This window comes from Nannobrachium achirus (assembly GCF_963921795.1).
Source record: "Nannobrachium achirus genome assembly, chromosome: 13".
In the NCBI taxonomy this organism is placed as follows: domain Eukaryota; kingdom Metazoa; phylum Chordata; class Actinopteri; order Myctophiformes; family Myctophidae; genus Nannobrachium; species Nannobrachium achirus.
Window position 1 is genome coordinate 58797838 of NC_137833.1, and position 15753 is coordinate 58813590.

General features: G+C 38.1%; 1 protein-coding gene across 1 annotated transcript; it reads right to left on the reverse strand.

The window, feature by feature from the left end:
- Positions 1-1270: 1270 nt before the first annotated feature.
- Positions 1271-14648, reverse strand: LOC308297474 (uncharacterized protein; the record flags this gene model as incomplete). Its single annotated transcript, XM_080740879.1, has 11 exons — positions 14536-14648; positions 9034-9153; positions 8766-8900; positions 8236-8346; positions 7407-7556; positions 6438-6557; positions 6192-6326; positions 4877-4987; positions 4526-4648; positions 2251-2499; positions 1271-1422 (listed from the first exon to the last, which is right to left on the reverse strand). The coding sequence occupies exons 1-11, from the start codon at positions 14579-14581 to the stop codon at positions 1271-1273; spliced, it is 1452 nt and encodes a 483-aa protein (XP_080597005.1). The 5' UTR covers positions 14582-14648.
- Positions 14649-15753: the final 1105 nt, after the last annotated feature.

Genomic DNA, 15753 nt, shown 5'->3' on the forward strand with positions numbered 1-15753 from the left:
TCCTGACTTCAATCATTCTTGGACAAAAATGCTTTCCTTGAGGACTTGCAGTCTGGGTTTTGTGCGATGCACAGCACTGAGACAGCGTGCGTAATACAATAGAACAATAGGGGTGGTTGTATTTTGTCTCCCTGCTCTTCTATTGAGACATTTAGATTGTGTCAAAGGTCATGCCTCACCTAGACACAGGATCTGACACAAATCTTGACCTGATGGTGAATGTCATCCCCTGAGCAAGCAAGCATGCTCTATTAGCTCAATGGTAAATATTTCAGCACTTGTTCAGGAAACCGGGCTCAAATCCGGGGTAGAGGAGGAAAGTTACATAGTGCAGCTTTAATGTTTTCAAATTCATTTTTTGCTTTTTCATACTTTATACAAATGTGTGACCCTGATTGAAGCACTTTGAGGTTTCTTTCAAATGTAAAGTTCATTATTACTATTTCAAACAAATGCTAAACAGATAAATGACGACAAATATATTAAAGTTGTTTATTGCAAAAGCAAAATCTCAGTCTTCATTGGCAAAGTAAAATATATTTAAGTAATATATCTGCATATCTAAGTAAAATATATCTGATTTAAAAACAGGATGAAAACATGAATAAAAGGTAGGGTAAGTGATATTGTTTTTTTTTCTTTTTTAAATATGTGTCATTGCTATAGGGCCGGGGTTCTCAAACTTTATTCTAGAACGACCCCGTATTATGAGGGATTTTGTTTGGCATCAAAGATGAGGTCGCCTATAGAGAGCTGCTATAGAGTGTTTGTTCAGTAACAGTGGTCTCTCTGTCTATTCAGCTCTTAAGTATACAGAAAAAATAGTTTCTGTTCAAATAAATAAATAAAAAATTAATCGATGTTACTGAACAAACACTCTATAGCAATGATTACTATCACAATATAGAGCTATTTAACACTGTTACTGAACAAACACTCTATAGCAATGATTACTATCGTTATATACTGTAGTGCTTTAAGGGAGGAGTTCACACCCAAAATGAGGGATTTTCTATCAATTACAAACACCATGAACCCTTGCATTGATGGAGATTATTTTTATTTTGTCATTAATTTGATGACTGAATGCTCTGTAGAATGCTTAGTCAAATGATCGTCTCAGGAATGAAGACAAAAACACCAACACCTCCATCAGTTCAAGGCTTCATGGGGTGTGGAATTGAAATATGTCATTTTTGGGTGAACTACTGCTTTAACCTTTCCACAAAAATGACCCAAAAATAGGACTTTTCCACCTTTGAAATAATAGTTATTGAGTTTCCATGACAACCATGTTGCAGCAAAGCGGGTCTTGTTTTGGAGGAGGGCGGGTCTTCATCTTGTAGTAAATGTAGAATCCAACACACACCACGAGCAGGACGCACATTACAGCCACTTGGAAGTAGACACATTCACTGTGATCTGAATGACAACACAACACAACAAAACACAACACAATGTTACAAGTTACAATGTGAAGTAGACACACACATAATGATCTACAGTAAATGACAACAACAACAAATACATTTGTTACACAATTATCATTATTATCTAAATTTAGAATAGTCAATTATATATTTTTTACCCTTTCTTTGTCATACAGTAATTATTATTCGTTACTGTCATGGTCATCAACATCAGTTAGACGGTCGCAGTTACTATCAAAACCTCCACTTCCTGTCTGTCCGTCAGTCCGTCAGTCTGTCTGTCATGTCACGTCACACTTTTGCCCTACTCATATCTCCGCCATCGTTGCCCCTATCCATGTGAAATTTTTCACACACACTCCTTGTCTGCCAATCCAAACCCTTCCAGGGACCCCCGCAGCTCCAGGGACCCCCAGGGACCCCCCGCCAAAAAGCTACAAAACTATGAAATGACATCGTTGCCCCATCCATGTGAAATTTTCCACACACAATCCTTGTCTGCCAATCCACAACCTCCACCCTTCCAGGGACCTCCACCCTTCCAGGGACCTCCACCCTTCCAGGGACCCCCGCAGCTCCAGGGACCCCCAGGGACCCCCGCGTTGCTCTGCCACAGACAAAGAGATGTCTACACACATCTCATCAACATGGATCTCCTCTTTTCTCACATGCCCCTCTTCTAGCGCCACCATGAGGCCGGTTCTTACAAAACACATTTACGGACGCAGCTCCTACAATTTCTGCCCTAAAATCACGCAAATTGGTACACGGTATGTCTACATTCATGTCTTCAACATGGATCTGTCCCATATAGCGCCACCTTCAGGCCGATTTTTTTTCTTGTTGCAGTAGTCTGTGTTGCAGCAAAAGGGGTAGATGCCGGTCTCGTCCCTGGTGGGCACGGCGCAGATAAAGGGCCGGTCGCGGGGGATCAGCTCGTTCTCGTGCACGCACATGCTGCGCTCCGTGATCAGTCGGCCGCTGGACTTGTGGCGCACCACCACAAAGCACACGCTGTCCGTGGTGCAGCTGGAGTTAGAGCTGCAGCGCTCACAGTAACACTGGAGGCCTGCAGAGGGGGGTAGAGAGAGAGAGAGGAGGGGGAATCTGGGGGATTTAACTCAAAGGCGGATACATTTTTTTCTTTTTTTTTTTTAATAGCACATGTATATGCTCACAGTGACGTGCTGAGCTTGTAGAGGAGGAGGACCCCTGGAACCCCCACAAGGACACCTGGTGGTCCCCAGACCTCACTTTGAAAACCAATGAACTAATCCACTATATATATATATATATATATATATATATATAAATATATATACGGTATATATAGCTGCTATAGCTGAGAGAGCTGCGCCTTGTGTCTCCCTACGCCTCTCAGCCGGTGTAAAATACCAGGTAACCACTCGCCTCTTGTGGCTTAGTGCTTCAATATAAAATCTCTCTCTCTCTCTCTCTCTCTCTCTCTCTCTCTCTCTCTCTCTCTCTCTCTCTCTCTCTCTCTCTCTCTACCAAGGTATAATTTCACAGCTATAAGACATATCAAATAAGAAAAGGCAGCAACATAATGTTAAGCGTATTACATAAAAGTACACATATAACATTGTAACACAACACATGATGCAGAAGAAAAAGGAAACATAGTTACAAAACAAACAGGCAACACAACAAAACAACAGTAGACACTCTGCTCTCCTGTTTCCAAGCACGAATCGTGCCCCTTTTCTGTTATTCCCTCTGTTTCCTTAATCAATAGTATCGTCTAAACAGACAGTGAGTCAGACTGTAAGTTGAGAGCATTTTTCTTAACAGCTTCTCTCTGCCATATGTGTTACAAAACACTTATGTTGCTATACAGATCAATTGGAAAATATATATATATATATATATATATATATATATATATATATATATATATATATATATATTGTGTAAAGGTTCATTTTTTTAAACCTTCATATATTTTAGATTAGTTGTGCATGCATTGAAATATTCAAAACCTTTTTGTGTTTTAATTTAGATTTTTATGGCATACAGCTCATGAAAATCAAAAATCCATATCTCAAAATATTAGACTATTACTCAAAAGAAGGATTTGTAACACCTAAAAGTCAAACTTCTAAAAGGTTATGTTAATTTATGCACTCGTTATTAGTGCTGGAATACTTTTGACAACACAACACAGATGCTGGTGTTCAGGTCAGGCCATGCTGGTCAGTTAAAGCCCAGTAATACACCATGGTCAGTACACCAGTTATTAGTAGTTTTGGTTCTATGGGCAGGTGCTTCTGGCTAATGGAAATCATCATCTCCATAAAGCTTGTCAACCTACGGAAGCACAAAGTGCTCTAAAATCCCCGGGTAGATGGCTGTGTTGACTCTGAACTTGATAAAACACAGTGTGGAGCAAAACCAGCATTGCTGGTGTTCGTCCTCTAAATAACATCAGAGTGGGTCTCTATAGCTCAATAATAAGATACATAAATAACACGACAGTGGGTCTCTGTTTCATACTCCTGACTACTCCGACGATGAAGACATACTGTATCAAATACTGTAAATCATAGTGGAAATGAATTAACTAAACATTTCCACGCTGTGACAAGATGACCCCCGGCCACTTTCATTATCACTGAATACACCTTTAACAAAAACATGAAAATATAAAGTAATGAAAAATGCTGCAGCCAAAAAGGTCTCTATTTGGAAGGATGAGAACATAAATGAGCAAACTCCTTTTTTTGATTGATTGAAGACTTTATTAGAAGTTTGCATAGGAAAAGGTAGAGTTTCATGACGGTACAGTTCACTGGTACAAGGTCTACTAAAAGGAGATCCTAGAAAAGACTAAGCTTATTTCCATAGGAAACCATTGAAGTATCTCATATAACATTGAATGACAGACGGATATATAACTGCACTATTTTGATTGCCAGAGAAGGTCCCGGATTCAATCAAAGAGGTGAGGGAATGTTCCCCCTTGTTCCCCCACAAATTAAGCACTGCTTGTAGGGTTAACAACGGTGATTATAGGACCATTAGCAGTGATGCTAGGATAGCACTGATTATTGGGGTAACAGCAGTGGTTCCAGAACTTTTAGCCCTAAAATCAGCATCGTTGCACAGGTCACCTTCACAGCAGACACCCTCTACATAATCACAAAGGCTCTTTGAGACGCAGCCCACATGGGTCTCCACGTTTCCTTCACTGTCCTCCCCTGTGACGAAACAAAACGAAAAATATACATCTTAATACTCCACTATTAAAGAAGGTTTGAGAAACAGCGATATAGAAAACTGACACACACACACACGCACACGCACACGCACACGCACACACACACACACACACACACACACACACACACACACACACAGAAAAAAATCACTGATCATTCTTCTGAACTGAGGAATGTGAATTACTGTAAATGGATAATCTTTATTACCTGTTCCTGAGAAGCAGTGAACCTGATCAGCGGTACATGGAACAATGTGGGAGCAGTCGTCACCTTCACAAGTGTAGCACTTCAAACCGTTGGGAGTGGCGTCGACAGGAGCTGGAAGGGTTAAATGCATAAAATGTCATATTGATGATGTTTTCAATATTTAACCGTAATGTACAATGAAACAACATATTTAAGAAGTTATAACATTCAAGTAACACCTTGGACAGCAGGTCTTCATAAATGTATTTTATCATTCCTGTGTACAGTGTTATAGAGTTTATCATTCATATGTAGTGTTATAGAGTTTATCATTCATAATTATGTACAGTGTTATAGAGTTTATCATTCATATGTACAGTGTTGGCTAAACAGATTGTGTTGTACATCTCTTATTTTATTTTATTTTTTGCTGGTCGGGGGGCAAAAGTAATATGTAAAATATTACTCTTGATTCCAAGTAATAAGTAATGTAATATTATTACTTTTTAGGAGTAATATGTAATACAGTAAGTAACATATTATTCTACTGAGTAATATTGCCCAACAACACTGTGTATTTATCATTCATACTGTATATGTACAGTCATGTGGTTATATTGTTTATCAAACATTGATTAAAACACACAACAGATTGTACTTTTAAAGACATATACTCTGAATATGTTTTTGCATCCTTCCAGGAACTTCAGATGAATATTCAATTCCGAGACAGATTTTTTTCAGATATTTACAGATCTGAAGCTTAAATTTGTTATCAGAACATTTCCTACATTTCCCAATTTACTCGATGACTCTGTCCTATAGACACTTTCTTTGATCCATCACTTTTAAGGGTAAAATGCAACTTATTTGTGATGAGATTTGTTGTCTATGCCCCGAATAGTTAAGCTCTATAAAAGCCTGTTGGGAGGAGGATTTAGGGCCAGTACATGGGTCCACTATTTGTGTGAGAAATGCTCTTATTAAATGTAAGTATTACACAGTATCTACTACACTAAGGTTTGATTGTCTAGAATGTATGATAAAGTATCTCATCTCCTGAATGTGATAGATGTAAACAATCTCCAGCAGACCTCATTCATATGATATGTTCTGTCTCTGCCCTCCATACATAACTATTGGACGGAGATCTTCCATTCTATATCGGGGATCGTAGGGCAAAGAGTAGAGCATACTCCTTTGGGTGCTTTGTTTAGGGGTTTCCCCACATTGCCCTCGCTTTCTAAATTGGAAAAGGATGTTTTGGCTTTTGTTACACTGTTCTCCTACAAAGCTAAAAATAACAACAATAGATGCTTATAATGTAGTTACTTACATTCGATCGTGTTGCAGAGGTCAGTGCTACAGCACTGGAAGAAATGAATTCCATCTTTATCACGTGCTGAGCCAGTAACACACTCATAAACTGGCACGCATTTCTTCTCAGTAACATCCACGTAGTTAACTGGACCTAAAAAAGAAGCAAGATATTATATCTCTACCAAATAATATCTAAATCATACTAGAAGGATATTGTAATCTATAACAGAGTTTTACATCACAAAAATAAAATGTTACATACCGGAATAGACTCTGGTTGTTGATGCCCCACATTTATCAGAACGGTTAGAGCAGGTCTTTCTTTCATTGATGCATGTTCCATTATCTCCAGGTTCGCACACGTAACATTCCAGAGCATATCCTGAAACAAACACGTAAAGGTTACAATAGAAAACTAGAATAAACTAGTAGGACACCTCAGGGTGGCATGCGACCTCGCCCGCGCCAATCCTTGGCCATCTGGCCAGTGATGTATATGGGACCAGTTACTCATATGTGGAGACCCCTGCATTATGGTCAAAAATATTATGTCAAAACATGCCCATATATGGGCATTACCAAATATGGACATTCATGTCCTTAATATTGATAACATAATATCCTTAATAATGTCCTCAATATTGATAATATAGGAATCTCCATATATGGGCATAAAGCCAAGCAGGGCCTTGGCAAGTTACTGGGGGGTTTGATGCCTGGGGATCTCCATATATGGGCATAAGGGGGTACCCTAACAGGGCATCATCTGGGAATGCCCATACTGTATATGGATTGTATTTGTTTTATCCTTTATTAATATATATCCATATACATACATATGGACTTAATATTAACGTTTTCAGCCTGGGATTGATGACATCAGAAATCTCTGTCACAGTGACAGTATGAAATTCAGGGTTTGATCTTTGATGAGGTGATGTCACGTGACATCACTTCCTGTACGGAAAGACACACACGTGACATCACTTTCTGTACTGCAAGACGGACAAGCTACGACATTTCTCATGGTATACTGCGACCTTCGATCGCAATGAGCACAGGTCTCCACTAGGTCAGGTAGGTTATTGTTGGACAGCAATGTTAGGAATTTGCCAATCAGGATGGAATATGAAAAATGGGATGATCATTGATCATATAATATATATAATAAAATAGAATATGTAAAACCCATTGAATCCCAAAAGGTAAAAAACATGAATAAAATACATACCTGTTCCAGAACTTTTAGCCCTAAAATCAGCATCGTTGCACAGGTGACCTTTACAGCAGACAACCCCTTCAACCCCTTGATCACAAACGCTCTTTGAAGCACAGCCTGGAGTGATCTCCAGTTTCTCCACCTTTCCTTCACTGTCTGTCTCTGTGACAAAACAAAATGAAAAAAGAAACATCTTATACTACTCCTATATTAATGTTTGACATATTAAAGTCACACACACACACACGCACACACACACACACACACACACACACACACACACACACACACACACACACACACACACACACACACACACGTACCTTGACGTACAATACTGTCCCTACTTTACCAGTAAGACTCCCTAATCGGGAGATAAGCAACCATCACGTCGCATACACAAACTTTAAGGCAATCGTAGCCAATCAGGAGGGACTATGGGAAATGTGACAGATCCATGTTGATGACATGACTTTAGAGATACTGTGTACCGCTTTGTGATTTTAGGGCAAAAAATGTGTTTTGCAAAAATCGGTCTGATGATGGCGCTAGAAGAGGGCCATATGAGAAATGAGGAGGTTGTGGTTCGCTAGCCAAGGAGTGTGTGTGTGCAAAGTTTGGCATGGATAGGGGCAACGGTGGCAGAGATATGAGTAGGGGAAAAGTGTGACTTGACGTGACTGACTGACAGCCGTTGGAGCTTTTCATAGTAACTTGGGACTTGACGGTCGCAATAATGCGCCTCTATGTCTAGAACAATCATTGACCATTCTTCTGAACTGACGAATGTGAACTATTTGGTGAACAGGAGAAGCATCATATAAATTCATCATCTTATTACCTGTATCTGAGGTGCAGTGATCCTGATCAGCAGTACATGGAACAATGTGGGAGCAGTCGTCACCTTCACAAGTGTAGCACTTCAAACCATTGGGAGTGGCGTCGACAGGAGCTGTAAGGGTTAAATGTATAAAATGCCATTTTGATGATGTTTAAGTTTATTGTATAGTTGTCTGGGCTGGCACAGCTTAAAGTTATTACATCCATGTAAGAACACCTTGGAGGTACTGTAGTCTTCACATGTAGATCCTCATATGTACAGTGTTATAGAGTTTATCATTCATAACACTGTTTATCATTCATATGTACAGTGGTATAGTGTTATAGAATTTATCATTCATATGTACAGTGTTATAGAGTTTATCATTCATATGTACAGTGTTATAGAGTTTATCATTCATATGTACAGTATTATAGAGTTTATCATTCATATGTACAGTGTTATAGAGTTTATCATTCATATGTACAGTGTTATAGAGTTTATCAAACATAGATTAAAACACAACAGATGGTTATAATGTAGTTACTTACGTGTGATCATGTTGCAGAGGTCAGTTCTACAACACTGGACGAATAGAATTCCTGTTTTATGACGCATTGAGCCAGTGCCACACTCTTCAACTGGCACACATGTCTTCAAACTAACATCCACGTAGTTAACTGGATCTAAAAAAATCAAGATATTATATCTCTGCCAATTATCTTAATCATTCTAGAATACTGTAAATACAGTATTCTAGAATGATTCTAGAATGGGGGGGGGGGGGGGGGGGGTGATACCTCTGTTACTGTTACATACCGGGATAGAGTCTCATTGTTGCTGAGAGACATTTATCATAACTGTTGGGACAGGTCTTTATTTCATCAGTGCATTCTCCTGTATCTCCCGGGTCGCACTCGTAACATCTCAGAGCAGAACCTGAGACAACAGGTAGAAGACAGTCAGGTTAGAAAACTAATGTAAACATTAAACACATTTCCATCATGCATGTGTATTAATTTAACTAATTAAACAAATGTAAACATTAAACACATTTCCATCATGCATGTGTTTTAGCAGCCGTGTGTTAGTTTAACTGTTCATCACTGTTTGATTTATCCTCACTGAGGAATAGAGTTGGAAAGAGTTAGTGTGGAAATAAGACTTATGTGTTTATCATTTGTTTCTTACCAACATAATGATTATTACCAACATATGATTATTACCAACATTTGATTATTAACAACATATGATTATTAACAACATATGATTATTAACAACATATGATTATTAACAACATGTTCAGATGCCTGTCATGAATTCCTGTTACAGTTGGAAGACTCAAAGTTGTAAAACGTCTCATTGTGTTCAGGACTAGCAGTAACTGTTGTGTATTTTCCTAAACGTGGCTGAGCAAAATTCCCTTTAAAGGACAACTTTAGTTTTTTACAACAAGGGTTCATATTTTAGATTGTAATTAAAGAATATAAAAGATGATTGTTAAAATTATTAAATTTACTTCTTTGTATTGTTTTAGAGATTCTTATTTCAGTGGTTGGGGGCATGTGTACAAGTGGCTAAATATGTAATTTTACACAGAATAAGCCCATTCCCAAGATACAACGCAACCTTTCATGGTTGGATGTGACTTATGGGGGCTAGAAGTGTTACTGTAAATAGCAATAAAGAAACTTCTGGCTTATTGTGTCTAAAAATACATATTTAGCCACTTGTACGCATGCCCCCATGCGTACGCATGCCCCACATTTTAGCACGGTAAACGCGATAAAACAATAGAACGAAGCACATGAAAGCGTTTTAACACTCACTTTTTCTTTTCTCTAATTACAATGTAAAATATGAACCCTTGTTGTAAAAAAACAAAGTTGTCCTTTAAATAGAAATATCAAACTAAAGTAGACATGTGGTGTAGTGCAGTGGTTCTCAAACAGTTTCACATCAAGGACCCCCAAATTTGTATTTGGCCGCGGATCTGAAAATATTTTGTGGCAAGGACCAAGATTTTGACATTATTATTCACATTTGAATTTCAAGATTCATATGTTAACGATGATTTCCATTTTAAATAGATCTATAAGTGAGCTTAGATTGGCTATTTTCAAATCGCGGAATTTAGCTGGGGACCCCCTGCCTTCAAGGTAGTAGGCAATAGGCATGGGTGCATGATTCAGATGAAATTAGATCTATTACTGTATACAATGTAGATAGAGATCTGTGATAATATCTACAGTAGGCCTAACAACAGTACTCAGTAGTTTGGTGATGCTCAGAAGGTTGACATTCTGTCTGTGTGGCTTCAACAAACTACTGAGCAGTTGGTCCTCACACATCAAAGATACCTTTCTGTTTAATGTGACTAGTATATAGTGTCCCAGGTGTGTGTACAAGATACACTATACAGCCTCCTCCAAATGAAATGTAGATTTCCGGGAGAGGCTTGTTCACGAGGCTAATATATATATATATATATATATATATATATATATATATATATATATATATATATATATATATATATGTTTATCCTTGAAGTTGACCTTGTAGTGAACTGTACTATCCTGTACTTTTCCTATGCAAACCTCTAATAAAGTCTTCAATGAATGAATGAATCAATGAATCAATCAATCAATCAATGAAATAGAGTAGAAATTAAAGCAGCTGTCACTTCATTTCCACACTGAGTTGTTGACACTTTCAACCACAAGAGGGCAGCGACAACCAGCCTGAGATCTCTAAATAATATATAGCCTATGAGCCCATATGGTATAATAGTCTATCACTACAGCACGCTATACCTGTTTGCTCCAAAAGTCCAAACTGAGATGGGTCGTTCCTAGTATTCTGTGCCATTTGTGTCCCCATGACATAATACAGCATATCTTGTAAAATATGCAAAAATACAAATTCCTAAAGGGTATTAAGTGACTTTTAAAGGTTCTCCACCAAGAAAAAAAAGGTACTCAGGGTGAATTAAATTAAGAATAATCACGGCGATACTCTGCTTCAGTAAAGTAATATCATTATGATTATATAGTAGTGTATTATAGCAGTAGTGTATTCTAATGTTTCTCACCAAATGTTATTAACTGTGATTTCTGTTTTTTTAACGTTACAAATCTTGGAATTAATGTGTGTCCCTCAGTTTACCTTGTGTTATGCTGCAATCTACCAGTAAATGTCCCCTGAATATTCCTCCAGCCACATGACTTCAGAAAGTAGCATATATTTTTGATAGGAAACCATCAAACATATGAAGTATCATGGTTTAATTTTCCTTTTTATCAATGTTTTAGGTTGCATTACTGTTGTGGTAAAGCATAACATGTCCACCTGTTACACTTAACTATAGAGGAAATTGATATAATTCACAATTCTGAAAATAATATGTTTGATAAATATATGAATAATCTTACTCAGTGTTCCCAAAGTGCTACCATAATTCTTCATTACATGAGGAGTAATGTCCATTAGCATAACATGTCCCCCCTGTTATGGACATTTATCCCATTCATGTCTGATGCATTTGGTCATCAACATTTTTGGGAAGTAGTTAATTAAGCTGGACAGATATAATTTTCTGACAACATAACATGTCCTCTTTCATAAATTTAAATACATACAAATAAATAAATCCTGTTAAAAAAGTTTTTGGAAAAGGTTTCTAGGCTGAAATGGCACAGAATACTAGGAATGACCCAGATACAAACTTTCCTCCAGTGCACACCTCCAAAGGAAAGTGTCTGTGACTCTCAAACATCCAGATGGCGTCATGTGCGTAATGCGCGCATGTATCGATAGTCGATAGACCACAACATTGTTTATTAGGCATTATCAGAATTACTATGATTAGTGCTTTGCAATTAGCCTATTATTATTATTATTATAGCTGGTCATCATGCGGACATACTCATTGCAAGCCCTCCCTCACTGCACCACACACTGTCAGCTGCCACATTCTCTCTCAAAGCACTGCAGTCCATGTTAACCACACAACATTACATGAAGGCCAACAACAGCATGCAGGGTATTTGCTACCCCTCCCTTACATCAGTGGTTCTTAACCTTTTCAGGCCGCGACACCCAAAATAATCATATTTTAACTGGGGATCCCCCCACCCTGACGAGCGCTGAGAGTTGAGGCATTACATTTTGAATAACACGGTTCTATTGTGAAAATAGCAGATCTACATGGCTATTTTCCCAAATTCTGCCTCACAATATTTAACCATTTGTCCAATGTTTCATTTGTCATTTCTGAGATATTAAAAAGTCATTAAATTGTCACTTTAAAAAAGTGCAGATACCCTCTATACACTAAAACGTTATGTTGGTTTGTTTCCTGCGAGAAAACAATGTTACTGCGCGTTAAAGGAGCTATTAGTATTTTTTTTTCTTGAAAAACGAACACTAAAATAAAAATAACTTTTCGAAAATATATTTTTTAATAGATTAAGCTTCATATATGTGTTTCTATTCAAAAATGACCACAAAAGGCATAAAATAATGATAAAATAATCATTTTGGCCGTTGCCAGCCTGACTTAGTTTACATCCCTTATCATATCAATCAATATAAAATAATAGAAGAGGGACGTAAACAAAGTCAGCCTGACAACGGCCAAAACCCTAACCCCAACCCTAACCCAAACACATATATGAAGCTTAATCTTTTTTTTTTAAATATATTTTTGAAACATTTTTATTTTAACGTCCGTTTTTCAAGAAAAGGTTGACTATAGCTCCTTTAAGCTAATCATCTGGGGACCCCCCAAAATTATTTGGGGTCCAGACCCACATGTTGAGAACCACTGCCTTACGCCACTGCCTACATTTAGCTCTGCAACATTGTACTAATAGCATGTTGTTTGTTAAATAAACATTAAAGAAACATTATGGAGTTGTCATGTTAAAAAAGCCTGTCAACTGAACAGCAGCAACTTGATGCTTTTGGGGTTGACATGCATATTGTCCTATAGCAGGGGTCTTCAATAGGGGGTCCTCAGAGTTACTACAGGGGGTCCTCCAAATCTTTGTGTGATAGAAACTTTTTATTTTCTTCTTTTTTATATTAACCACTTGAACCCTAGCGTCCATATTATGAGAACTTTAGCCCGAAATAGCCTATCTACAAGCTCACAACGCCTCGCGCTGTGAGGCGTTGTAGATCTTGTAGATCGGCTATTTTTGGCAAAGAGGTTTGGTGTAGAGGGGGAAAAGAGCAGACAGAGTGAAAGGTCAAGTTTATTAAGTATCGACGGTTCTAATGGTTAAATATCTGAAAACACAAATTGACATGAATCCATAATACACTGATGATTGTGCTGTCAAATGATGAAACTATATGGAATCTATGAACAGGTTGTGGGGGTCCCTGCTTCATCTCTTTCTCTACTAAGGGGTCCTTGGCCTGAAGACGTTGAAGACCCCTGTCCTATAGCCCAGGCTTCACACTCACAATGTCCCAGAAATGTGTGCATTTCCTTATAAATTTCACATTTTTTTTGCCTTTTGGAAGGACTCTCTGAAGCAGTGTTGATTTTGTCGACTAAAACTATGATGAAAAATGTTTGTCGACTGCATTTTTCTCACTGACGAAAACGAAATAAAAACGAAATAAAAACTAAGCTGTGATGACTAAAACTAAGACGAAATATATTGACAATTTCGTCAACAAAATAAGAACTAGACTAGTGGAGAAGAGAGTCATTTTATGTTTGGTTGCTCTCAGGTGTTGCGTGCTGAAAATAGGAGATCTACAAGCTCACAACGCGTCGCAGCGCACGGCGCGTTGTGAGCTTGTAGATAGGCTATTTTCAGCACGCAACCAAGTGTAGTCATTACGATCTCATCAAGGCCTGCCAAAATACATTTTAGTTAACAAAAAAGAAAAAAGAAAACTGTAGATTTAGTCTCCTAAAAATGTACAATATTTAGTCAACTAAAATTAGACTAAAACTAAAGCTTTTCAGGTGACTAAATTATGACTAAAATTAAATGACATTTTATTCAAAAGACTATGACTAAAACTAAATCAAAATGTGCTGTCAAAAACAACATTGCTCTCAAGGCTGTTGAGTTGAACAGCAGTGACTGTTTCTTTTTGAAAGCGGAGCAACTGTGGTTCTGCAAGATTAAAGATAGATATTTTAATTAGAGAAATAATGTAGCCTTAAGAAAGGACAATTTCTCCTTTGAAGGAAAGCTGTTCTTTGTTTGAAGAGATGGCAGACAAAATGTGGTTGGAATAAATTCTAAACAAATAAAGAAAAAATAAAATCTCATTAAACCCCAAATAACGTACCTGTTGACAACAGCATGAGCCCAAGGATGAGAGTGATCAGATGCATGGTGATGAACACTGAGGTTCAAATCACCAAAAACAAGCGCTCCTTTACCAGAACCAGCAGGACCCACGTTGCTGTTTGAAACACTGAGGTTCAAATGAAACTCTGAACACACTTAGAGCTTCTAATGAGACTGAGAAGGAGGCGTGGTCTCTGGATTTCATTTCTCCTAAATCATGTGATTAGTAGTATTTGAATGACGTTTGTTTGTTAGAAAATATTAAAACACCCAAGGGCTGACTATATCTCATGTAGGCTGCTTTTGGTCAGACCATAAAAAAAGTCACATGCATCGCAATTACAATATTGTATTTAACTATCATCATCGATATTTAATATCAATGGTCTTTTGTCAGGTGTGTGCTCTGAACAAAACACAAATAACAAATGTGGAAATGATACCATACAATATTTTTGTTTTGACGGTGCTGGCGGGCCGTTTATGGTACAATTTAGGAATGAAGCTGTGGGCCGTATACAATGTGTCATCGGGCCGCACTTTGGACACCCTCTGCCCTAAGTGAAAACCTTCAATTGAGTTTGAGCGCAAAAGGCTTAAGTCCAAGTGCATCATGACCAACCAGGGGCGCAATCAACAGGCGCAATATGTGTGTGTGTGTGTGTGTGTGTGTGTGTGTGTGTGTGTGTGTGTGTGTGTGTGTCTGTGTGTGTGTGTGTGTGTGTGTGTGTGTGTGTGTGTGTGTGTGTTGGTAAATGTGGTTTAGGGGGAACAAGAATACTCATTAACGGGACATTTTGGATTAGCAGGACAGGACTGGTGTCCTGCTAATTCATGACAATTCTGAAATAGCAGAAGTGTTTCTATTGGTCTAGAGAGCCCAAATCCACTTTTTTTTTTATGTCCGGTTAATACACATACACCCGACGGAACTGGTGTCCTGCTAAAACATGGACAATTCTGAAATAGCAGAAGTGTTTCTATTGGTCTAGAGAGCCCAAATCCACTTTTTTTTTATGTCCAGTTAATACACATACACCGACGGAAGTGTCCTCCTAAATCACATCTACACGTATGTGTGTGTGTGTGCGCGTGTGCGTGTGTGTGTGTGTGTGTGTGTGTGTGTGTGTGTGTGTGTGTGTGCGTGTGTGTGTGTGAAAGAGAGTTAACAAACCCACAAATGCACCTTTGCAAACATTTTTGGGGTCATTTATTT